Source organism: Doryrhamphus excisus, chromosome 1 (assembly GCF_030265055.1).
Source record: "Doryrhamphus excisus isolate RoL2022-K1 chromosome 1, RoL_Dexc_1.0, whole genome shotgun sequence".
Taxonomy (NCBI): Eukaryota; Metazoa; Chordata; class Actinopteri; order Syngnathiformes; family Syngnathidae; genus Doryrhamphus; species Doryrhamphus excisus.
Genome location: NC_080466.1, coordinates 21,750,703 through 21,777,051, shown reverse-complemented (window position 1 = coordinate 21,777,051; position 26,349 = coordinate 21,750,703). Strand labels below are relative to the sequence as shown.

At 40.3% G+C, this 26,349-nt stretch overlaps 2 protein-coding genes and 1 non-coding gene across 4 annotated transcripts in view; all 3 read left to right on the top strand.

The window, feature by feature from the left end:
• On the top strand, window positions 1–22,479 carry spock3 (SPARC (osteonectin), cwcv and kazal like domains proteoglycan 3). Its single transcript, XM_058091634.1, has 11 exons — window positions 1–131; window positions 236–358; window positions 10,235–10,274; window positions 12,727–12,835; window positions 13,390–13,498; window positions 15,180–15,288; window positions 15,485–15,589; window positions 15,665–15,886; window positions 17,367–17,429; window positions 17,557–17,694; window positions 18,730–22,479. Exons 2-11 carry the CDS (start codon window positions 236–238, stop codon window positions 18,873–18,875), a joined length of 1,164 nt encoding a protein of 387 aa, XP_057947617.1. The 5' UTR covers window positions 1–131; the 3' UTR covers window positions 18,876–22,479.
• trnal-cag (transfer RNA leucine (anticodon CAG)) lies at window positions 10,539–10,621 on the top strand. The gene has a single exon. It is a non-coding gene; the product is annotated as a tRNA-Leu (tRNA).
• A 1,166-nt stretch (window positions 22,480–23,645) lies between the features above and the next one.
• dlc1 (DLC1 Rho GTPase activating protein) overlaps window positions 23,646–26,349 on the top strand; it is a 99,179-nt gene continuing 96,475 nt past the window's right edge. For both annotated transcript variants that reach the window (XM_058091629.1, XM_058091624.1), the window contains exon 1: window positions 23,646–23,804. The gene's annotated coding sequence lies outside the window, so the exon portion shown is untranslated. The remainder of the gene's footprint in view (window positions 23,805–26,349) is intronic.

Here is a 26,349-nt window from a genome sequence, read left to right as displayed (position 1 = left end):
CGACACGCTGCGCACAGCCTGCCGGTGAGAGAAGAGAGAGAGATAGAGAGATAGAGAGAGAGAGAGCTGGTATTAGTGTTGACAGAGAGCAGCAGAGCGCACATACAGTGTAGACGAGCGGATACGACAAGGTAGGCATGGATGGAACAATCGAACACCCCCACATGGATACATGACGTCGACGTTATGTCTCCGTATTGTCATTTAGCGGTGCTTTCATTGTTTATGTTCACAGATGCTGAGCGTCGCCTTGCTGTGCTTGTGCTCGGTCGCCTTCGGACGCGTCTCGGCTCGCTCCGACAGCGGCAATTTTTTGGACGATAAGTGGCTCACAGGAAGATGGGATAAATTCAGAGATGTAAGGCACCTATTTTTCCTTATGAGTGGATTGTGATTATGCTCTTTCTGCGTCACGGCCGTGGGTTGTGTCTGTGTGTGTGTGTGTGTCACAAGCTCTCCACTGTAAACTGTACATACATGGAAGGCATGTGTGTGTCCTTGCTTGACAAAAACAGGCCTCTTCAGTACATTCATGCATACATATAGCCCTTGATTACATGCACTTATGCAGAAAGTGTGCATTAATGAGGCCTGGATGATGTGTGCTAGGGCATGCATTTCTCACTCACCTCACACAATGTCTAATATCCACACGACTAAGTCGTTATCAGCCGGCTTTTAGTGTGTTTGAGTTGCTTTTTGTTGAAACAACAGCTTCCAATAAGGTGCTGTCAGCCACCATTAGCCCGACATGCCTAAGGCCACTTACAGCTGCTGCTCATTGTCATGGCATATAGCATTTAGCTTCTCATCATCATCATCATCATCATCATCACCATCATCACTGAGCTCAGCTGCAAAGTGGACCGCAAGCAAATACAGTCAAGTCTCGTTATATCGATATTCTCGGGAGTCGGAAAAAATATCGATATAGCCGGACTATCGATATATCCGATCCTGCGCCGAACTGCATTAAAAGTCAACATTTATTATTTTCATAACGCACTCTTGCAATAGTGACTCTGAGTAAATATTCAATAATGCACTCGACATTGTTCTATACACATGAGAGAAACCACGAACGCCAGCATGTACATATGAAAAACAGTGATTATTGCGAGCGATAAAAAGATATCTGAATGCAACACAATTAAATACATGTATGGAAAACAAAAACTGCAACGTTTACATTACTTATTCTGCAATACTTTAAAAAAATCTCGCTTCACGAGCTTCACAACTCCAATTTATACCTGCTTTCATCCCTTTTGATGTTTACTAGTATTGTAGATTTACTTATCATATTAATCTTTAAGATACAAGTATATTGATTTATTTCAAACAACAAGAGATTGCTTCTTTGATCAAGCAATACCGTAAGTTTACTTTCATAATTTATCAGTAAAGCTAGTGCCAAGAATATCGGACACATCTGAAAACACTAAGTCTATTCACTGAATCTTCCCTCTAAATTATACAAATATTTACTCCTTTACTTCAAAAGATTGTTTAATACTTACCTCATATTAATTACCTGTAATCCTCTAATTACCGTCCGTCGGTGGAAAAGCCGAAACGGCGTTAGCCGAAAATCAAACAATACGCCGTTTACAGATTTCGCTAATGGTGGTATTGAAATCCTTAAGCAAATATTGATTCAGCTTTAAGCTGCTTTTGTATCGACATAAGCAGACCAAATTGGCTGGCGGGAGATGAAAAGGGCATTGTAGTAACCGTAATTATCGTAATAACCGGGTATCGTACTAACCGGAACTAATTATATCATAAAAGACTAGAAATTTGCCGGGAAAAATGAAAATAGTATCGTAATAAGCAGTACTATCGATATAAAACCGATATCGATATAACGAGACTTTACTGCACTGCTGGATTCATGCTTTTTCTTACAATCCTGATGACCATTAAGGTTCATTTGAAATACTGACCAAAAGAAGGATCTGTATGCAGTGTGTTGTATGTAAAATAATGCTTTTGTCAGCAAAATACAGTCACTACCTACTTCAGTGGGAACACTTGCAATCTAATGAGATAATGTACAATGTACTGGTTAGTTTTAATAGTAAAGGTTCAGCTTGTGAGCAGCTTCAGAAAATAACGAAAAACATTTTTTTCCAACAATGACTTCATTTAGAGGCAAAATTAATATTTTTAGTTTCTAAAATGAGTGAGTAAACATAGTTGGGTGTGTGCCAGAAAATGTGTTTCAGTCAAAATATTTTTTTTCCTCAATCGAGGCTCACTGTGGTACACTATCTTAGTCTTAAAACCTGTAAAATGGGTTTTCAACCGAAATTCATTCATTCACTTTCTACCGCTTATCCTCACAAGGGTCACGGCGGGGGGTGCTGGAGCCTATCCCAGCTGTCTTTGGACTGGTCGCCAGCTAATTACAAGACACATATAGACAAAAAAACACTCACATTCATACCTATGGACAATTTGGAGTCGCCAATTAACCTAGCATGTTTTTGGAATGTGGGAGGAAACCGAAGTACCCGGAGAAAAACCCACACATGCACGGGGAGAACATGCACAGAGATGGCCGAGGGTGGAATTGAACTCAGGCCTGCGTGCTAACCACTTATTCACCGTGCAGCCCGTTTTCAACCTAAATGTCCAGGAAAAGTATCTGCATTAAAACTTGTCCGTCATCTGTCATGTCAGCATATCATCCAAGCAGCACCAAAGCAGACCTACTTGAAGACGGCATCAAATCATTAACTGCATGTGTGTTTTCATGTTTATTTGGCCATATGCAACACCATTTCTATATAGGGACTACAGTGATATTAGAGAAATAGTTACCATAAAGCTAATTCTGACAGTGTCCAAATACTTTTGTCCAGTGTTACTGAGTATTTCAGTATCATACCATGCTGAGAAGAAGTGTTGCTTCTCTTAAATGATGTTTCCACTTCCTGTTTTGTCCCCATTCCTGTTGGTTTCACAGGAATCTCAGCCAGCCGGTATTGAACCGCCTTTTGTGAATCAAGGACTTTCATTTGGATCTTCTGTGACATTGAGTGCATTTGAGTCCAAACTTTTTGTGCTGTTTGATGAAAAGGAGCACATGTAGACTGCTACAGTACGTCACAAGTGATTCATCTGTTAACATTTGACATTTCAATAGTAGTTGATTTGGAATTGGAATAATATTAGACTGGTTAAGTGTTTTTTACACTCGTATGACAGTTCCAAATAATAAAGTGTTAGTTCAAACATTGCCTTTACAGTTATATAATAATGCCAACAGTTTTTCCAACAAATTTTGTTTTGAACATTCTCTGGTTTGGTCTGTAATCTTGTGGCTAGCGAGTGCAGTATGTTGTGGATTGTAGGCAGAGCGCCTCTTTTGCCTACGGACAATTAGCAATGATTTGAACTTGCTCTTACTTGCACACCACCATACTTTGAAAACAATTCCCCATGATAACATACCTTTCACTTCCATCACTTTTAATGACGGCCTTCATCCTTCATGCTGCGCACATAAAGTTGCATGGTTCTCCTTCCCTGACATGTATAGTATTTCACACTTTAAAAACCCGTTCTATGTCATTAGTGTGCTTAAAAGGCCACTGTTGCCTTTTGAAGACACGCTAAGATGTCGTTTTTTTTCATGCAACATGCTGGGTCGGCTTTTTGTCGCTCACACATGAAACAGTTGAAGGCAGCAGTGTCGGTAGATACTCGACTATATCATAACCGCAAAAATATTACTTCTGGTTGCATTTCAGTGTTTCTTGACAGCTTGTGACGCTACAGGAACTTCCTGTTTACATGAATCACGGTACAGAACCACAGATGTTTCCTAGCAACTGATTCACACATTTGTAAAGTGCTAACACATTACTCATATTTTTCAGACATAACATTACTTATTAAGTCACGGACTCTACAATTCATACACTAAAAATGCATCATCAGCCTTTACTTGAATGTGATTTAAATGTTATATCTCAAGCATATACTGTCTGACTTTCATCTTTCCAGCCATAAGTGGGCCTCCTGCTATGTGTACTAGATAGGATCTTGGCCACTGATTTAATGGAAGTCCTGTTAGGAGAGCGCCTGGGGCTCTCTGTGCTGCATCTCAATTTCAAAAAAAGATTTTTTTTCAGACATTGCAGCAGTACAGTGATTCGCTGTTGGTAAAGCTTGCACTTGCCGTATGAGGGGGGGAAACCCAAAAAGAAGAGGTATGATTGGGAGCATGGTATGTCTTGTGTTTATAAGATTCATTGGCACCTATTAGGGTGCTTATTAGCTCAGCGGTGAGAAAACTACCGTCCCCAGGGCACATCGGGCTGGGGACGAGTTGCTGCCAATGTATTTCATTTATAAACCTTTAACATACAAGCTGGCAACATGACTTGAAAGTGGTCATTTTAATCGGAGACAACCTTTTGATTGTTGAAGTAACTTTTCATATGCGACGATCCAGAAAACAAACAAAAACAAGCCAACAAATATGTGACATCCAACTTAAACTGTCTGGGACGTAGAAACGGAGGGCTTTTCACATACATATACTCTTTAGTAGTCAAGGTTTTATAGTTCATATCGTATATCACACTTCCTTTATTCATGTACTGTACATTCCCGGTGTCCTAAGGTTGGGTATGGTTTACATCTTATCCGGTACGGTGCCAAATTAATACTTTTTAAACAATACTGGTGCTTTTTAAAGTCATGTCAATTTTGCCAAATTTACCATTTTATTTTAACATTATTTTATCACATGCAAGTTGAACTAAATCAATATTTAAATAACACCAGTAAAATCATAACTGAGTACCAGTATAAGTCGCTCTGGAGTATAAGTCACACAAGGCCAAAAATGCATAATTAGGTAGAAAAAAAATAATTATACATTAATAAAAGAATAGAGAACAGGCTGAATAGGTGTAAGATATGCTATATAACACAATGGTTATTCAGCTACACACAAAATAAACATGAACAGAAAAGGTGTCCAGTGTTTATGTAACATAACAAACAGTTTTAAGTACAGTAACTTTTAGTTTTCTTCATCGCTTTACGCCAGTCCCTAACAAGTTTGTCACTTACTCCAAACGTTCTCTCTGCTGCTCGATTACTGTTTTCAGGTGCAAATGTCACTACTTGCAGCTTGTAGTCTGCAGAATATGATTTTCTATTGGGGAGCACTTGTGTTCTGTCGTTCTCAGTTGTCTTTGTAAGCTAGCGTCTATTGTGCAAGTATAAATTATTATAAATAATAATTTAAAAAATCATTTATAAGTCACTCTGGAGTATAAGTCGCAGGAACAGCCAACCTATGAAAAAAGTGCGACTTATAGTCTGGAAAATACAGAAATTAATTAGTCAATATGCATGCATGCATCAAGTGTAATACCACAGTTGACTCTGCAGTAACAATATCATTCATTCATTCATTTTCTACCGTTTGTCCTCACAAGAGGATGCGGGGGTGCTGGAGCCTATCCCAGCTGTCTTCGGGCGAGAGGCGGGGTACACCCTGGACTGGTCGCCAGCCAATCACAGGGCACATATAGACAAACAACCTAACAATACCATATTTTTATATTAATTTAGCACTAAAAATGATGCACCGATAGTTACTTGGCTACTTGAGTTTCGGTATGCATCACTACACTCAATACCTAGCAGAAGGGGAGGGACTAACTAGTTGCAATTTACAATGACAAAGTAGAGAAGAGGACGAAAAGGAAGCAGATAAACAATACAATGGTTTTATGTCTGGTAAGTGTGCAATGACAGATTTCGGACTGCGCTACCTGGTCAACATTTGCAGCCTCAAGAACTAAGTGCACAGTGTACATATTCTAGTGCCTTGCCTTTGCCTCACTTTCACATTGGCCAACCGGAACTTCACCAAAAAGTGTAATACTGTACTGGACTATACTTATGCTCTTATACTAATTGACCGTTCCTACCCTATTGTCTCCTGTCATCCATGCATTTCATTTTTTATTCTAAATGATTTGCAATTGATTCATTCGTTCATGATAGACAGACCTGATCATTTGCATGGTAAAGGTCAAAGACCTCCCCTCCCCTTCTCCGCTCCTTCTATGTGCATGTGTCCTGTGCTGTTTGCCTTTTGGAGGGTGAATGATGCAAAAAAGGTACAGACCTTGAGGCCTTTTCCACATCAGAGAACCTCATTGTGGATCCGAGCGTGTTAGTAGATGCGTGCTTGAACCAGACGGGCTGAGTACAGTGCAAACATGCCCATATTTCGTAAACGTTACAGTGGATGAAAAAAGTGAAGGAAGCCATGACAGCACAATTAGCAGTAGGGGGAGTTTGAAGAAATGGAAGCAAAGGTGAGGTTATTAAAAGCAGCATTTTTCTTGAGCACTGAAGATAAATGCGGAAGGGTGCTAATGGGCCTTGAGAGCCACATCATTTTGTACGTGTGCATATGATGAGAGATTGTTGAATGAAGGGAAAGAGAGAGAGCGACAGAGGTGGAACGAGATGGAAAGTGAATACTTGCTATTTTTAGAGGACACTCAGACTCAGGAGGCCATTAGACATTCTATTGTAGAATTTGGGTTTTTCTCTGGTTTCACAAACGCGGGTGGCTACTCGTTTGCACTTGTGCACTGAGGCGCATTTGTCCACTCGGTTGACGGTTTGTAATGTTGACACATTTTGGTGCAGTGTGGTGATGATATGTTGTTTGTTGTACAGTGTGTGTGTGTGTGTGTGTGTGTGTGCATGTGTTTGCATGCATCTGTTGATTCCATTAAGGAATCAGACCGCGAGCGTGTTTGTTGTTTTATTGTCTTGACTGGTCTAAGTGCCTGGCCTCTATAATGCAATGTTCTCATGTCTCAAAAGAGAGAACGCAAACTCACACAGTTCAACAAATATGTTGCCAATCCTCATATTTAAATTTCCTCTATGGAAAAAGCAGACGTCCTTTCTTGACTGTCTTTCCAATGTAAAGATAACCTTGTAAAAAGAAAAAGGTGCAGTGAAAATGGATCAGCACAGCAAGCAAAAACTCAAGAGAGCTGACCCTGTTTGACACAACAGAGGGGGGGAGGCACAAGGGAAAGAGGAGGGGCGGGTTTGACATTAAAATGTCATCCTTGTGTGGCAAACATATGTATTCATTTATGAGTACAGACCAGTTGCACAGTGATTTAATGTATAACAGAATGAGATAAATACTTTGTGATGTGAGTAACTGCTGCTTTAACCTTCTAGGAAATGATGAACGATGAATAATAGCAAACAATAATAAATAAATAATAAAAACATTAAAAACAAAAGCATGGTTGTAGGTTTCTGGCTGCCTGGTGTATTCCTGTCTGTTTACGAGTTTACTTGCAGCTTGTAATCTACAGTAAACCTCGGATATATCGGACTCGGATATATCGGAAATTCGCTCACAACGGACAGATAAAAAAAGAACCGATTTTTCTGTAATGCATTTCCAATAAAAATTCATTGCATATATCTGATTTTTTATAACAGATTTCGCCTATTTCGGACAAAATCTCCAGTCCCGTTCCAATGCATTTCCATTCAATTTCCCTCGCATATATCGGATGGCCGCATCGTGGCGCTCCGATTCGCCGAATCGTGTCATTTGCAGCGTTTGCAGCGTTGCCTGCGCGTCTAGATACATTGGAAACATAGTCAAGGAAGTGCCTTTTTATAACGGATAAAATCCGATTTACGCATATACCGGATATAAATCCGATATATGCGTAAAACGGACATTTTCCGGTATACGCATATAACGGATTTCGCTTATATCGGACAAAACCAGTGGGAACAATTGAATCCGATATATCCGAGGTTTACTGTATTTGTAATTGTAACAATTTAACATTTACATTGTGGTACAGGAGTGATAGGAGTAGAAGATACTGGCACACAAGTCTAGAATGCCCTCCTGTGGTTGTCAGTGTGAAAAAAACACATATATATATATGTTAGAGCTGGGTTATATATCGATATTTAAAAAAAAATTGATATTTTTGTTAAGCATGATATCAAAAACAGGCCCATTGTTCATATCGATATATAGACTGGATATGTTTCAAGATGGCGCCGCCAAGGTGCAAGCTAGTGAAGACAGCTCCTAGTCTTCTGCGGCGTTTTTATTGTTTAATAGTGATTTATTTATTATTTTATATAGTTTTTTTGTGCCATGCCGACCCCTTGAGGAAGTGTGCAGCTATGGATGTTCATTTTATTTGTAGTTTGCCCTTTGCTCCATTGTTTACACTAGGGAGCAGCTGTTAGCTTTGCTGCACGTAGCAATGGTAGATCCCCCGCAGAGATATGAAGAGAGGCTGCACAGGGCTCGACAATAACGATGTACCGATGGCCCGGGGCAAGATAAAACAAAATTGGGGCAAGTAAATCCAATCAGTGATATTCCCGTGGGGTAAGTGTACTTTGGCATGCCGTACTGCCAAGAGTTTTTTTAAAAGCGGTTCTTGTTGGGTGTTGGTAAAACATTCCGCTGGTAATTTGCAAACCAATCCTTGCAAATCTTGAAATGGACCAATCAGAATCATTTATTTAGACCGCTGTCCGCGTTTTACCCATACCCGTTCTTGTTCGCGATCAACCAATCAGCGATCGTTTGACTACGAAAACATCTATCATGGCGTCCCTGCCAACATGGTCTAATTCTTCAACAACTTGTGAAGGAAAACAGCAAAAAGTGATGAAGCAGTGCCTCCTAAACAAGTATTTTATTAGCGGCAGCAAATCAAATGATGGCACAGGTGAGTGAATCACATTGCTGTGACAATTTGAAGTGGTCACAATGAAACACCACCCATTAGATCCAATACCAAGTGCTGATTTTGCACAAGCTACAAAATCTAGCGCTTCCATTTCTCTGTGGATTTTTCTCACCTTTGCTTCACAAATTATTGTTTGACCATTGAGCATTTTTTTCTGGATTAAAAACACTTTACTAGTACACAAATGTGTCTATTCAATAATGCGTCATTGTGGTGCACAACTTCTAAAAGGCAAAGTGCCTAAAGGTCTCTTGACAATCCAGATTTCCATGCAACGTCATGATCTATGTAGGAAAACAACCACAAGAAATGATAATCATTTCATCTTTATTTGAGATTCTCATGTGATGCCACAAAAATGAGATGATATCATTATGGCAGTCTTTTCATTTTACATGGGGCAAGTTCTGGCAAGTAGTTCTCACCTTAAGGAGTCCCCATGGGCAAGTCATTTTGGTTTTTAATGTAGAGCCCTGCTGCATACTAGGTTGCTCTGGGGTGAAAGTCGCAGGACCCAGCCAAACCATGAAAAAAAATGTGACTTATAATCCATAAAATCCTGCGAATACTATATATGCCACTGTAAGCAGCACATGCATAGAGGGAGCATTGTATGTCGAAATAAACAGCAAAGAAACAAGGACATCAGACTTCAAACTGCTGTGTTGAATGCATATTCAATTGCATGAGTTGAAAAAAAGCAAGGACTATTTTTGAGTTGTGTCACAATAAAACAGTTATTAAATTAAATGAATGTTACAGCCTAAGATTAAGGTAGCTTCACAAGTATTGTTTTCACACTGAATGGGACTGAATTGATTTATTTTTTGCCTGGGAAATGTATTTGAAGGCGGCAGGAGCTAAATCACATTTACGCATAGGTCACAAAAGTCAGTCACACAACCAAGTGGAAGCAAGAAAGAATAAAGTGGTAACACTCTCGGGAAAATAAGTACAATTGAATTATGCTTAAAACGTAGCACAAACAAGCCTTTGTTGCTGCTTGTAAAATGCAAAACAGTAGCATCAGACTTGTCTGACAAACACGAAACACAACTACCTTATGTTTTATAGCATGTTTTATATGCTCCTCAAAGCCAATATTTTCCTTTTGAAGCTGCTCAGTTTAATGAGATTCTCCGTGACTCTACTCAAACCGCTATTATCTTGACTAAACATGTGGATGCCTTGAGCGTTTGTGATTGACGCTCACCGAGACAGACGTTCATCCACTTTAGTTGATGAAGAAACAAAAAAAAAATCATGCTTAACATTATTTCTTATTTTCTCTTTCTATAATGCCTTCCCTAAAGGAAGTGGAGGTTTGTATGGAACCTTTAATACCATATCTAATTATAAATATGCTTATATTTTTATTTTTTTTTATTTGAACTGTATTCTTATGGTTATTATGGTTAATCTTGTTTCAGGAGCCTGGAACCTGGAATCCATCCAAGCCATTCGATCAAGGTATGTGTCAACAGTTTCCATGTGGTTTGGTGCATACACACCTAACACAAATATAAAAGAACACTATTTTATTGCTCTCATGAACCGAACTGAAAGATGTCAAACTTTTTCTATGTAGACAAAAAGCCTAATTCTCTCCAACATTGTTCATAAAGCTGTCTAAATCTGTTTGTGAGCACCCATAATTCATAATTCAGCTGCATGGCTACTGCATAGATGTGCCTTAGGTTGGCTACAATAAAAGACCACTTCAAAATGTGCGATGTCAGGATGGCCGAGCGGTCTAAGGCGCTGCGTTCAGGTCGCAGTCTCCCCTGGAGGCGTGGGTTCGAATCCCACTTCTGACAACAACCTTTTACAAATTTCCCCACTGAGGGACGAATAAAGGCATATCTTGTCATAGAGGGCTAGCAGAAGGGATCAAGACCTACACAATGCAATCACTCAAAAAAGGATGCTTGCTCATTAAAATGTAGCAGTAAAACATCATGAACGTCACATCGCCTTGTTGATTATTTTGTGTCCGCTGGCAGTAAGTAGAGAGCGTAGCAACGGGCCGCAGGCATCTAATTTCTTATCCTTGGTTGTGCTGCTGTGCTTATCTCATGGAGCGAGCCAACATGCCTGAATAGAAAGACTTAATGGGAATGAAGAGGGACGTGCTGCTCAGTCACATGCACTTCATTTGCTCCCAAATTGAAATGTACCGTTCACCAGTGGTGGCCGTTTTTCATCCGATAGACTTTTCAAGCCGTAGACCAGGGGTGCTCATTAAGTCGATCGCGAGCTACCGGTCGATCGCGGAGGTGGTACTGGTCGATCGCTGGTCGATCGCGGCGTGACATTAAAAAAATATCATCCCAGCATCAATGCCGTCACTTGATTGATATACAGGGCAGCCATTCAGATGACAACTGAATGTTGCCCTTCGGGCGACCAATCAAATCAAACAACGTCTCTAAGTGCAGCAGAACTTACGATGTCAGCCTATCATCCAGCCCCGTTACTTGATTGACATACAGGACAACCAGTCAGATGACAACTGAATTTTGACCTTTAGGTCACCGCTCATGCGTAAACAACGATGCAAAGTGCTAAGCTAGTCGGCGAATTGCGAGATTTTAAGCCCTCGCTAAAGTTTATGGTCACTAAAATGAGTGAAGGAGCTGGACCAAGTAAAAAGGCAAAAACTGGACCAAGTAAAAAGGCAAAAAACATATCACTTCCATACGGATATGGAATATTATACGGATATTATGATACGGATATTATCCATGACTGATAAACATTTGGAAGTGTGCTTGAGGCTGGCTATCAGCAGCTACTGTCCGGACTATGCATCCCTGGCTGGTTCAATTCAGTGCAAGTCATCAAAGTAAACTCAGGTAATTACAAAAAATGTTAATAGTTAATTATGTGTGTTTTGCAATATTGGCTCATTTGGTTATGTAAGGTACATCAACATACATTGTACGTACAAATAATCCTCAATACATTTGAAAATAAATAGATGTTTTGCATTTTTGTAGTGGGTAGATCATTTTGACTCGGTCATTTTAAAAGTAGCTCGCATGTTGAAAAAGTGTGAGCACCCCTGCCGTAGACGGACGATCCTGTAATAATAAGCATGGATGACAACAGAAGCATCATTTTATTTCTCCAGTCACCTTCATTTGCCTTTGTTCCAGAGGATGTGATGGATGCTGGGACATGAGCACATCAAATTGGAAGCCCAAACCCAGGAGTATCTACGCTGGACATGTCAGGGAAACAATAGCATTAGAGAGTGCATTGGAGGATGGAGGCTGTGTAATCTAGCAAAGCTGCTCAGGGATTACCCTAAGGTTCTTTAGCGGAGAGGTCGTTGACAAACTGTTCTCAGATCAGTCGAAGACCTTGGCTCCTATGTTCTGCTACATACACCAGAGCCAGACCTGTATTCAGATGGGACTGACTCGCTTTTGCCGATAAATATCACACCCCTCAGATTTATCTGCGTTATCTAAAATCAGCTCCCTTAAAAGCCGCACATAGTACTTAGCTGCCACCAGATCAGTGTAAAGGATCTTTGCTCAAGGAACGCACAAGCCCGGCGAACAGCTCAAGCTGATGTGAGGTCAGACGTAGCGTTTATAACTAGTTCCATCTGTTTTTAGCAGTAAGGATGCTTAACCGGCTTTGAGTTCAGCGTGAGAGAGACATTAGTGGCTAGAATTAACGTGCGCAAGCAGATGTCTCACACGTATCCATGTAGCTTGGAAGGATGAAAATGAAAGTACATGCTTTGACTACAGAATTTGCAGACGGCTTTTGAAAGAACAAAACGAACATTTAATCTGTGGAGATTATTCTCTTTGCTCCTGTGTTTATTGTTTCTACGAAGCCCTTTGGAGCAATGAGGACACTATAAATACACACACACTTAAAAGGAGGTCGTTTTGTGTGCATGCAGGCCTTGATCCCGCCAAAGACCCCTGTTTGAAGATCAAATGTGGCCGCCACAAGGTGTGTGTGGCCGAGGACTACAAAACAGCCACTTGTGTCAGCCAGAGGAGGGTTAGGTAAGCAACGCATAGACACACATACACGCACATGTGGAAGCTACTCTATTCGAGTCACATGTTCACATACGATAAAGCTGCAAATGAAAGGTGATTCTCTTCATTATGACTGTACTGTGTTGTTTCTTATGACTTATTTATTTAAGATGCAAGGAAGCACTAAACACCAGCTATGTTTGCAACTGCCGCACCGGTTGCTTCTCTCCCTCATGGTTGTGTCCAATTACCATTGTACCGATACTGCTTTGCAACCAAGACAAAGCCCTGCCAAGTGATGTGAATGGGCCTTGAATATGAGTTTGTTGTGTGTGTGTGTGTGAGTGGGGGCGGGGGGGGGGGGGGGGGGGGGGGACTGCAGACTGGACAGAGGACAGTAACGCCACTCTGACCTCATTTCCCATTCTTATCCACCACACAATTACCGTCACATAGAGATATCACATGAGAAAATAATCATACAGAAATCCTAAATCCCCCGACTGGTGTCTAAAATTGCTGTAAGGACATTGTACAGTGCATCATCACCATCGTCATCATTCTATTCTGTTCTCCAGCTTTAAAGACGCCAGTTTGTACCAGAGTCCGGGGTCAAAGTGCAAACCCTGCCCTGTGGTCCACCCTTCCCCTGTTTGTGGAACTGATGGACACACCTATTCTACCAAGGTACACTCAAGCACACAAAGGCCATGTCTACGTGAATACAGGTATTTTAAAAGCATATCTTTTTCTATGTGCTTCGGCCTCTCATCCACACACAAACATCGGCATAAGCAATTTTTCGTTTTGGGTGTTGGTTTTCATTCATGCAGCGGTAGACTTGTGTGTGTGTGTGGACTTGTGTGTGTGTGTGTGTGCTTCATAACACACATGAGTGCTGAATGTACTGATGTTAACATACAGTACAACGATATTGATGAACAGTCGTATTGTGCAGGCTGCACGGCAGTCGAGTGGTTAGCGCGCAGACCTCACAGCAAGGAGACGAGCTGTGATTTCACCCTCGGCCATCTCTGTGTGGAGTTTGCATGTTCTTCATGCAATGTGGGTTTTCTCCGGGTACTCCGGTTTCCTCCCACATTCCAAAAACATGCTAGGTTAATTGGCCACTCCAAATTGTCCATAGGTATGAATGTGAGTGTGAATGGTTGTTTGTCTATATGTGCCCTGTGATTGGCTGGCGACCAGTCCAGAGTGTAACCCGCCTCTCGCCCGAAGACAGCTGGGATAGGCTCCAGCACCCCCGCGACCCTTGTGAGGATAAGCGGTAGAAAATGAATGGATGAATGAACGTATTGTGCAAGCAAGTGAGCTGTGAATGTTTTAACGGTGAAAGTGTATAAGATGATACTTTTTCTCAGTCTTTGAACCCTGTGGCTGGTACATTGATGCGGCTAATTTTACATTCCACATGATGCAGAAAGTGCAGCTTCAGGAAGTATTGCGTGGACGAGTGAAGTGGAAGCTAATATCATGTTTGAAAGTCTTATGTGTTATGTGCTATAGTGTTTTGATCAGACACAATTACTTCAGCTTCTGTTTGGACTGCCAACTGTCCACGATTACCAACCCATTTCAAAAGGCTGGACTACTGCGGGATGAAGACGGTAGCTCAAGCTAAATGACTAATTTCCCTTGAGCAAAAGTGACATAAAGAGTAACAATGAAAGAGGGAGACTGACAAAGTGTGTGATGAAGGAATTATGAGGCTGTTCAATTTTGACACTGAAGAAGACAACTTTTTTTCCTAAAAATTGTAATCATTTGACAGCACTAGTTTTTAACAAATGGCTGCTCTGCTGCTTTTGTTTCGACAAAGGGTGGATGATTCCCTACATAATCTTTTCTAATTGCTTTAATAAACAGCGCTGACAATCTTGAACAATAAATGGACTGTTTCAGCACATGACTCCAATGTTCAAAGGACTTTGTTTTTTACTTATTGCATTTACAGTAAATTAATTCATTGGTGTTTTTATTTGTGTCCTAGTTTCGGAAGCACATGATTGTGCTCTGTTAATAAAATTGGATTGAATTTATGCATGCAGGTCAAAAATTAGTATTTCAACTAGAATAACAATGGGATGTGGATGTAAACATGTTTAATTTACTTTACTAAGATGAGAGAAACACTTACTCTGAAGCCCAAAACATGATACTTTTCTAATGTTGTTTGTGTAGGGCTTTATAGTTAGCAGTGACATATGTGAAGTGTATTTATGGATTCAATTTCCTAATGTGCAAGAAGACACTTTCTGATGGTTTTCCTTATACGACCTCAAATAGAAACATGGAGGTCACATCAGTTCGCTTACATTTTTCTCTTTCCCCTGTCTCGTTGGCTCAGTGCAAGTTAGAATACCAGGCATGCATCAGTGGGAAGAAGATTGCTGTCAAGTGTGTGAACGTGTGTCCTTGCCCCTCTCATGCTAAAGAGAGCTCCACAGATAGGAAAGGTAGGCCACACACACACACACACACACACACACTACAAACTAAGATGAATACTCTGGCGCATGAACAGGATGATATCCTGGCCCATTTTCAAGCTCATTGATCAGCTGCAGCGATTCCCGTCGACTTTGCGCCACCCAAAGGCAAGGAAGGAGGCACAATAAAGCATCATTAATCATTAGTGTTGTTCTTTTTCAGTGTGCAGCGAGTCAGAACTCAAGGAGGTAGTGGGTCGTCTGGGAGACTGGTTCAGAGTCCTACATGACAATGGCAACCACAAAAGAGACAAGATCCAAAAGAACAGTGAGTGGGTGCCATTGAATACATACAGACGTCTTTTTGTACAATACATCATATATCCGTGCCCTTTGTTATCAGAGTTTGACGTCGGGGCATCACCTGCATGCAAAGACCCTCTGGGATGGATGTTCTCCCGCCTGGACACAAACTTTGACCTCCAGCTGGACCAATCAGAGATCAAGAGCCTCTACTTGGACAGGAACGAGCCTTGCTCTGACGCATTCTTCAAGTCGTGTGATACACACAAAGACAAAGTGATTAGCAACTCGGAATGGTGCAGCTGTTTCCAGTGGTACACAGGTAATGCATACTGTAGCTCATATTAATAAACACGTTATTGGTGTTGCTATTTTGATACATATTTTCCACAACATTCTTGCATAAGGTCTATGTAGACCTGGGGTGGGCAAACTTTTTGATTCACGGGCCGCATTGATTTAACAAAATTGACGAGGAGGACCAGACTATATATTTTACATGTAACAGTTATTTTTTTTATTTTTCATTATTATTATTATTCATTCATTCATTCATTTTCTACCACTTTTTCCTCACAAGGGTCGGGGGGTGGTGGAGCCTATCCCAGCTGTCTTTGGGCGAGAGGCGGGGTACACCCTGGACTGGTCGCCAGCCAATCACAGGGCACATATAGACAAACAACCATTCACACTCACATTCATACCTATGGACAATTTGGAGTGGCCAATTAACCTAGCATGTTTTTGGAATGTGGGAGGAAACCGGAGTTGTTGTTATTATTATTATTATTATTGTTGTTATTATTATTATTATTGTTATTGTTATTGTTATTGTTATTGTTATTATTATTGTTATTGTTATTATTATTGTCATTGTTATTGTTATTGTTATTGTTATTGTTATTGTTATTATTATTAGAGTATAAGACCACGTCAAATAACAAAATTGATAAAACCATCAAAAGGTTGGCTCAAGCCATGATGCCAGGTTGTATGTTGAGTTTAAATGAAATACTTTGGAAAGTACGGGCGTGCCGTATTCAAACACTTGGCGGGCCGGATGTGGCCCTTGGGCCGTAGTTTGCCCACCCCTGATGTCGACAGTCATCCACACCACGGTACAAAACGTATAACTAAATGGAAATTGAAGTCGCTCATGCTGTACATAGAACACACATAACAAAAAATAAAATAAAATAATTAAATGAAACAGTAATTTAAAAAAAGAGAGAATAATTCCTTAACTTAATGGGAGGAGAAAGAAGAAGTGACGGGATTTACAGTAATCCTTCGTTTATTGCACTCAATGCTGGAGCCTATCCCAGCTGTCTTCCGGCCAGTCGCCAGCCAATCACAGGGCACATATAACCAAACAACCATTCATACCTATGTACAAGCATGCATATTTTTTGAATGTGGGAGGAAACCGGAGTACCCGGAGAAAACCCACGCATGCACGGGGAGAACATGCAAACTCCACACAGAGATGCTGTGCAGCCCATGGTAGTGACAAACAATCGAAAAAAACCCAGCAAAAAATATTCATCAATAATATTTGGAAATGGTAAGGGTTTGTTAATATTGAACATGCTTAACACAATTGTAACAGGACCCTGCTGTTTGTATTCCACATTTTGGTATGGCAAAGTTTTTAGTGTTTTCCTAAAGCAGCACTTTCCGAAAAAAGAAGCCGAAATACAAAAGGTGACACAAAAGCCCACAGTGAGGAAGCTTTCACATCAACTGAAACATTGTCCACCAGGCAAACGTTGCAGTTTGTCACTCTCCTCTCCCCTTTCCAGACTCCCCCTGTAAAGCTGAGCTGTCCTCCATCAATAAGAAGCAAGTGGGAAAGAAGCTGCTTGGTAAGCACACACACACATGCACGCACACGCACACACACACACACACACACACACACACACACCCACACTAATGTTAACACTGCCACCTCCACTGATGGTGTGCCCGTCTGTGTGCTTTGGCTCCCAGGCCAGTATCTGCCGTCCTGCGATGAAGACGGCTACTATCGCTCGCACCAGTGTCACAGCAGCAGCGGCCAATGCTGGTGTGTGGATCGCTATGGCAACGAGCTGGCTGGCTCGCGTACCCATGGCCCTGCGGACTGCGGTAGGTAAAGTCAGATGAGGGAACTGAGAACAATACGGTGGAAAGCTCCAAATTCAAAGGCCGTGCACATTGGGAAAGGAAAAAGGGCCTTGCACAAAAAGTTGGAGGTTGAACTATTGTTGTGGGTGTTTTGCTTTGTCTTTGGCTTTTTTTTTGCAACACTTGCAAAGTAAGACTAACTTAAACGGGGTGTTAAGAGAAGTTAGCAGACTTGCATTCAAAGTAGTCCCAGTTGAGTGTTCCGTGTTAGGCCAAAGTGCAAAGTATGTCGGAGATGATGCAACTTTGCAAAGTTGCAAAGCTTTACAGCAGGGGTGGGCAAACTACGGCCCGGGGGCCACATCCGGTCCGTCAAGTGTTTCAATACGGCCCGTCCGTTCTTTCCAAAGTATTTCATTGAAACTTAACATACAACCTGGCATCATGGCTTGAGCCAACCTTTTGATGCTTTAAGTTGCTTTTTTATCAATTTATTTATTTGATGTGGTCTGCTGTTTACAAAGTGCTCCAGGTTGCATGACACTTTTACAGATATAATAATTACAGGTGGACTGTTGGAATAAAATGTGTAAAATATATAGTCTGGCCCCCGTCAGTTTTGTTAAACCAATGCGGCCCACGAGTCAAAAAGTTAACCCACCCCTGGCTTACAGTATTTAATCCTACCTCACATCAGTTTCACATCTGTACAGTTATCAGAGTTAAATAGCTAGCTAAGTAGCTTCCGCCAGTGACGGCTAAGTACAGCATGTAAACAAAGATGCATAAGTCGAACAGCATAGGTTTGACAAGGTAGTGACGAAGCACACATGCCACGAGGGTGATGTCACTCTGCATTAAAGCTGTCCACTAGTAGCTGGTCTTCACTAAATCAAAGATTTAGCCGCTTATGTGCCAGCTAATATCTTGGTTGGACCACTTCAGGGAGTCATGCTTGCTGTAAACATTGTTTTCTCATCCGTTCAAATGAAACCGTTTTTGGAAAAAAATCCCAAATCTTCTCCCTTTGTGACTGATTGATGATTGTGTCTGCAGGCGTGGTTGTCGAGTCTTCAGGAGATCTCGGCAGTGGGGATTCAATGATCACAGAGGATGATGAAGATTCGTTCGTGCTCAGTGACCAAGCTGGAATGGATGATGAGGATGATGAGGATGACGACGACGATGAATATCTGTCGTAATTAGTTTTCTTTTTTTTAAAGAAACTGTTTGTTTGGTAAAACCGCACCTTTCTAGGTGACTCCCCAGGCAGATACTTCATCATACTAACAGCCTACGGACTAATCTCTGTGTATTCTTTCCAAAATATACATATGTTGCAAGCAAATGATTTTTTCTTTCAGTTTCTCGTCCTGATTATAAAGTAATGACATTTGCTCCCTTGGCCAAACAATGAAAACCAATGCATTGCTTTGGATGCGGTCACATGTGCAAAGACCCCCCCCTTCATTGGACACTCATGTCCTCCAGTGTGTCCTGACCTTGTGCACCACTCTGTGTGTTGATGCCTGAGGCGTGCTATTTAAGAGATCCCACCCCCACCCTCCTCCCCCTTCTTTACCCTCATCTAATGTTCCAGTGAATAGGTGGGATGTTCATGATGTAGATAAGATAATATTGCACTCTTTAGGCTTTCTTTTCATCTCCATTTGAAACCGAAAAACAAGATAAGGCATCGGACATGCTTTGTTTGGAGATGAAACACACACAAAAAAAAAATCTGAAAAGGCTACGCCACAAGGAAAGGCCGATTTAGTGCTTAGGAGGGAGTGAAAATTCCCTACTGTATTTTTCTAATCCATTGTTGTATGATTACAAAGGATTTGTTGTTGTAGCATGTCAAAATGCTGCGTGAGGTATATAAAACAACGTGTGTACAGATGAAACACAGCTAGCAAAACATCAAATTAACAACAAAAAAAGATGTTTACTGGGCTAAAGAAAACAAACATGCTGTACATTTGATGTTTTTTGCTTTTGTTTGGAGTCTTGTAAGAGTGGAGTACAAATAGATGAGGTGTTGCACAGAAGCCATGCAGGCTGATCAGGAAGGTGATGGTGTGCCTTTTTCTAGTGAGGACGCATGATGATGATGATGATGATGATGATGATGATGATGATGATGATGATGATATTGGAGTGAAACTGACCTAGAGACAGTTTTAAATTTTAAAAAATCTATATATCATTTTGGCCGCTCCTTTACACAATGGTGTTTTTGTGAGTGAAAATGATGATTTTATTATTAGTGGTGTAAATCAATACATTTGAATATCATGCAAAAGTATGTTTATTTCAGGGGTGGAGTCAAATTAAGACCAGTGAAAAGCTAGAGAAGTTTGCTGATTATGGATATATTATGGAACTTTTTGCAATAGAGTCAAACTTTGCCTTTTGTGCACCACAGTTTTCATCAAACATTTTGTTTTGTTTGTTTACTAATTGCATGTTACAAATTAGTCCATTTTCCCTGTTTGTACTTTCTGATTTTGTGAAATCGAGCACCCCAAAAAGAGCTGCACCTTTATAATTTACCGTAACAAGGTGCGACACATTTCTCCTGTAATGCAAATACATAGTAGAATATTCCAAATACAGGGTATAGTGTGCAAATGTCCAAAATAAAAACCTTGTTTACTTACTATGGTCGCATAAACGAGCTCTTAGGCAGATCTGATCTGAAGAATGACTGTTGAGCTATTTTGCTATTTTGTTAGTGCTCTCCTACAGCAGAGCTTTCCTTCCTTTCTTTCTTGTAGGATCACGTCTTAAGGCACACAAGCTATTTAGCTGCTTAGATTGAAAATATTTTTGACTAGTAGCCTACAGCGAGTAAGAGGAAAGGACAAAAAAAAACTGCTTTTTATGGAAATAAGACAACGTTTTAATGTTATTTAAGAGTTTAATTCCCGTGCTTGACTAATCAGCTAGTCCAGAAACTAATTTATTTTGCCTTTCATATAAGTGAAGTTAGACGATTTGGGAAAAAATATATGTTTTTCTTTATTTTGCTCGAGGTGGTGCATTTCCCTCAAGTTTTCTGGGTTCTCACACAAATACCCTGAGCTATAGTGTGTAAACCATTCCCAGATTTATCTGTTAATGGTCTTATGCAGATCTGGGGTCATTTCAGTACTCGGATGTTCATTTTCAAAGTGGTAGCATGGAGGGAAGGGAAGGGCGCCGGTCACCCCAGGGTGCAAAATATCCAAAGTAGTGTTCATAACTGGACTTGTTTTCCTTCTCTTCCGAACAACTCAACTATAGTGGCCCCAAAGGGTAAAAATAAAAGACTGAGAGTGGTGCAAATACAGTAATCCCTCATTTATTGCGGTTAATCGGTTCCGGTCCCAACCATGATGAGTAGATTCCCACACAGAAAAGCTGCAAGTAACAATTTTTTTTTATAGCCAATTAATATGAAGCTTCAAGCTATCATCTAAACACAGTTAGTGTTTGGGTCTAAAACAGATCAGAAAAGAGGCTGACATTTTGATTATCTTGTTGATTATCTTGTTTTGCCTAGATAATAGGTCTTTGATTAAAATATTCACATTTGAGAGGCAGAAATCGAGATATTCACATTTGTAATTAAAAAAAATTATGAATTGAATACCAAAAAAGAAATTGGATAATCAATAAATCATTGCTGTACTGCAAAGTAGGATTCCTTATTCCTTACAACCTTCTAAATATGGAATGTAGTATTATTAGAGCTCTCTAAAAATGAAATAACACCCCTATAGTTAACTTATATTACTAATATTACTTATATTAACTTATACACTTATATTACTCAACATAGTAGATTTAATCAGAGAAAATAAGATAATATAGACTCACACTTTGGCATTGGGAGAGTTCCTTGTTCTGGACAATACTTCCTATAATGGCTGTTGTCCCATCGTTGCTGACACCTAGTGACCAATATAGAAGATTGCATATCAGAATATGCTTTGAATGTGTCTTCTTCAAAATTCTTAATTTAGCTTTAAATTTGCTTAAATATACATTTTTTTTTTTTTACTAATCGGCTGTATTGAGCCACAAGACAAAGGTGATTTATTCATATATTGTGGGAAAACCGTGATAGAGTGAAGCCACGGAATTTGAAGAGGCAAGGGATTATTGTATTTGACTGATCCGTTCAGTGGTGACCCACACACGGCGTCACTGTTCTTTGTTCATGTTATTGCATACTTTGCATGAATAGCCGCAAAGAGATTTTTTGTGAGTATGTGAGTAATTTGGATCACGTTCAAATTATTTTTGTGTGTGTTAGATTTCAACATGGGTAAAAAGTGGCATCTCATTCAATTTACATGAATTTCGGGCCATGCAGCCTAAAGTCGTGATCTCAACTGGTGTGCCGTGACACACTTAACCGTTTTCAGTGGGTGCCTGGGCAAAAGTAATAATAGTGTAATGACCCCATGCTCGTGAACGCACCTCGCTTTCTTGTCTGTGCTATTTACGTCAGCAGACGCATAACCATTTCAAACAATATTTGAGAAGATAAAGTTGAAGTTTCTCCACAATTTGTCATTGAAGGGAAATGGTGTGTCCCGTTGCCAAACCAGTTGAGAACCACTGAACTCAAGCATGGCTCTGACACTTATTGATTTTGCTTTCTCGTCAATCCCTTTTTTTTCCAATACTTCCAATAAAGAATAAGCGAGCAATCCAAAATGCAAACTGAGACACTGTAGCCATTTTCAACATTTTCATTTTGTTTTTTTACAGTGTGCATAAGAATTGCTGAAATAAAAGCTATATTGACCACTGCTCCATTGTGTGTGGTCACTAATGTTGCTTCACTGACTCCAGTCTCCTCATTGCTTCACTTCCCGATTGGGGGGGTGGAGGAAGGGAAGTGACAAATGCTAATTGAGAAGTGAAAAACACAAGCATGAGATACACAGCCGGTGTTGTCTGGGAACAAAATGACTACAATAAGTGGGAAAATGAGAGCGTTTATGCATGACTTCAGATCGAGGTGGGGGGTGGGGATGATAAAGCGTTTATTTGTGTGTGCGCGTGTAGCGGCATCACTGCATTATGTAGGAGGAGTACAAGTTAATATTTCATGATTTATGGCACACTATATAGTACACATTCACACACAGCTAACGGACAGTATATCAGGAAATGTATTTCTAAATAGGCTACAGCTACCACCGCAAATTGTTAACACTGTCATTACGTTTTGGCATTGAAAGCAACACTGAAAAATGTGTTCTTTTTCAGTAATGCCTCATGTATCACTCTTTATTGGTTCCAGACCCAACTGTGATAAGTGAATTACAGCAAAGAAATTTAATATTTTCGTAATTATGGCATAGAAAACAAGATTTTTTTGGACAATATAGATATGAAGTAACACCCATATAGTCACTTTTACACTTAAATATACCGCTTTTTCCTCACGAGGGTCGCGAGGGGTGCTGGAGCCTATCCCAGCTGTCTTCGGGCGAGAGGCGGGGTACACCCTGGACTGGTGGCCAGCCAATCACAGGGCACGTATAGACAAACAACCATTCACACTCACATTCATACCTATGGACAATTTGGAGTGGCCAATTAACCTAGCATGTTTTTGGAATGTGGGAGGAAACCGGAGTACCCGGAGAAAACCCACGCATGCACGGGGAGAACATGCAAACTCCACACAGAGATGGCCGAGGGTGGAATTGAACCCTAGTCTCCTAGCTGTGAGGTCTGCGCGCTACACTTAAATATAATCAAGTAAATATAATCAAAGAAAAGAAGCCATACATTTAAGGGAATTTAGCCATTTTCTGCATTAAATGCTTAATTCTGGCAAAACATGTATAATGTGAGATTAGTACATTTATATACTGTAGTTGCATCCAGACGGGAATGCTTCACTGAGTGAAAACGGTGTAATACACAAGGCAGGCCGACGGGTGGCGCTGTAAACAGGCACTCAAACGGACCCACGTGACACTCAAAACCACAGAAGAAGAAAGTTACCTACGCGAAATAAAGAAACCTTACTCTCTTTGAAAGAAACTTCCGAGAAGTGGAATTACTTCTACGAGTGATTATGAAGTTTAAGACAACAAAACATCAGGAGAATGTCGACTGAGGTGAGTCATGTGCATGGAAATATTAAATGTTATGTTGGCTTGTCAGAGATGACTTCTGGTCACGTGGCGGCGCCGCATTAGTGACGTAATCGATTTGGTGTGTTCAAGACGAAGTGAAGGGTTAGCAATAGTGCATACTTTACCATTATTCTATCTGAAACGTTGATTGATATTAGCAATGTTTAATGGCAGTGTTCTTGTTCCACAGTTGTTATCTCTTTATGAAGGACACAAGTCTGGTGACAGAGTCACAGGAACCCATTTCAATGTGGGAACCAACTATGCGGTACTGTGTTGCTTGTGCTTTTATTTTTCTGACACGACACCACAGGTGGTGCTGAGATTAAACCATATAAATCGGAATTTACTTTCAATTTCTCACGCAGCTCACTGTTCAATGCCCACAGTAATCACACAAAATGTGTTATACAAGTTTAAGGGACTGCCAAACAAGCAAAGGTAAAATTTCATCGTGATTGATTGAAAAACATGGCTGCCATTAAGGCACACTTGGCAACTAATTAGCCATTTGACCAATTAGCTTAGGGTCTGTGTGTGTATTTGTTGGCAAGCACCACTGAGTCAATATCAAATGCTTGTTTTCACACACTTGCTCTCTTCCTGTATGTATTTGCATGGTGTTGAAATAGCATAGATGCTATCTCAGGTTCATTTCCTCCATGTTGTTGGACAAGGGCCAACGATAGAAAAATCTGTGGAGACGGAATGTGGGACACTGATGGGAAGTGCCTCAATTTACAGGAAGCACTTTTGATTTTTGGAAAGTATTTTTTTTTTTTTTTCGGATAAGCCTGTGTCAGTGACGCAAGTTGTGTTTTTCTTTAGTGCCCTGATTTGACTTTGTGTTGTGATGATGTACTCCAGTAAGCTTATTTTGATGTCAGTACACAAAAATGAATACCAGCTACTTAAGATGGTAAAAATGATGTAGATCAGAGCTTCTCAACTGTATGTATATACTCAAATTTCTTCAAGGTCTGCTTTATTCTTTAATGATGCTGTGCCAGCAACTCATACAGTGGTTTGTACAGATAAATTGTACACGACTGATCCTCAATAGTATTTTAAATTGGTGGGGGGCGTGAAAAAATATTCATCCGCTATGACAGAAAATAATTGACAACTAGTGATAAGACAAATTGTCAATTATGAATGGGAAATCAGTTGCAAAGACATTTTGCTTGATGGCAGCCATGTTTTTAAAAAAAAATTCTGGACTCTTTCTTGGCCATGACTATTAGTTTCTACTTGTGAACTGATACACACAAAAGGGTGAAAACTCGTCAAAACAGACACCCCTGCTGTATTGCTTGTACTGTTATTGTTCATGAAAATGTAACGCAGGGTGGCACTGGCATTAACCTCCCCCCCGACTTTCATACAGTCATAGCCAAAAACGTTTGTGTGTGTAAATTCGGGATTCTACAACATCACTGTGAGCTCTTTCCATCTTATTTGTAGCTGAGAAGGCAGAACGTCTCACTTTAATGGTCACTGTTAGTCAATACACTGACACACACACACACACACACACACTCACAGGAAGCTCATCTTACTGTGGCTGAATCAGCACACACATTAGTGAGTCAGACAGGACAGGTTTAATGGCTGTAAACTATTTAGCATTTGAAGTGGATATTTTTTTTCTCCTCCCATCTGATGGCAAATCATTATTTTGTGTTTGGCATTAAAAAAAAACACAAATTCAGCAAAATTTAGTCTAAATTTCAGCAACGGACTAGATTTCAGACACTATTGTGGGACCTTTTGATATTTAAAATTGTAAAAATAAAAAAGTACCATATGGGACCTACTGTACGTTCCTGAAGATAATTCTAAGACCAGCTGAAACACTGCAATCACATTTTGTACTGTTGGATCTTAAGGAGGTTCTAAGTAGAGATTCAAAATGCAAAAATAAATGGGAGTGACAACATTTGACAATTATTGCAAACACACATTAAAGCGAAATAGGACTTTCATCAGTTAATCAAAAATTCATTGCCACAAACTTAAAAAAATCCTTGGCAAAAATGTGGATTCAATGTAATTTTCTGTCAGGTATTTACAAAATCAATTTCTTTGAATGGCAAAACATCATTTTAAAGTTCTTAAAAGAAGCTTCTTAAAAGGGTTATGGAACAAAAAAGTCAAGTAGTAGGCATAAAAAAATGTCACCGGCCCTGAGCCTGAGGATCTGATTGGATGTCCGTCAAGACACGGGGTGATCTTTGGCTCATATGAGGTTGTTACTGGTGCTGAAGGGTTTTAAGAACAAAAAACAAAAAGTCAAAGGCCTTGTCTCCTTCAAAACACCATGACCAGTGGAGCTTCAGGTTGTACAGGGGTGTCAAATGGCGACTTGCTTGGACATATTGCCAGGAGCATCCCTCATGTCTGAAGGCCCCTGTCTAAATCCAATTGAGAACATTTTAGCATAGATGACGAGGAAGTTTACAAAAATAGACATCAGGTCTGTTTTTTGTGTGTCTTAAAGTTTTCATCAGCTAATGAACAGCCCATT

Coding starts and splice junctions, on each gene's coding strand:
- spock3 (XM_058091634.1), top strand. CDS start 236: ATGCTGAGCGTCGCCTTGCTGTGCTTGTGCTCGGTCGCCTTCGGACGC. Junction 15,590..15,664: donor AGACAAGATCCAAAAGAACA/GTGAGTGGGTGC, acceptor CTTTGTTATCAG/AGTTTGACGTCGGGGCATCA. Junction 15,887..17,366: donor CTGTTTCCAGTGGTACACAG/GTAATGCATACT, acceptor TCCCCTTTCCAG/ACTCCCCCTGTAAAGCTGAG.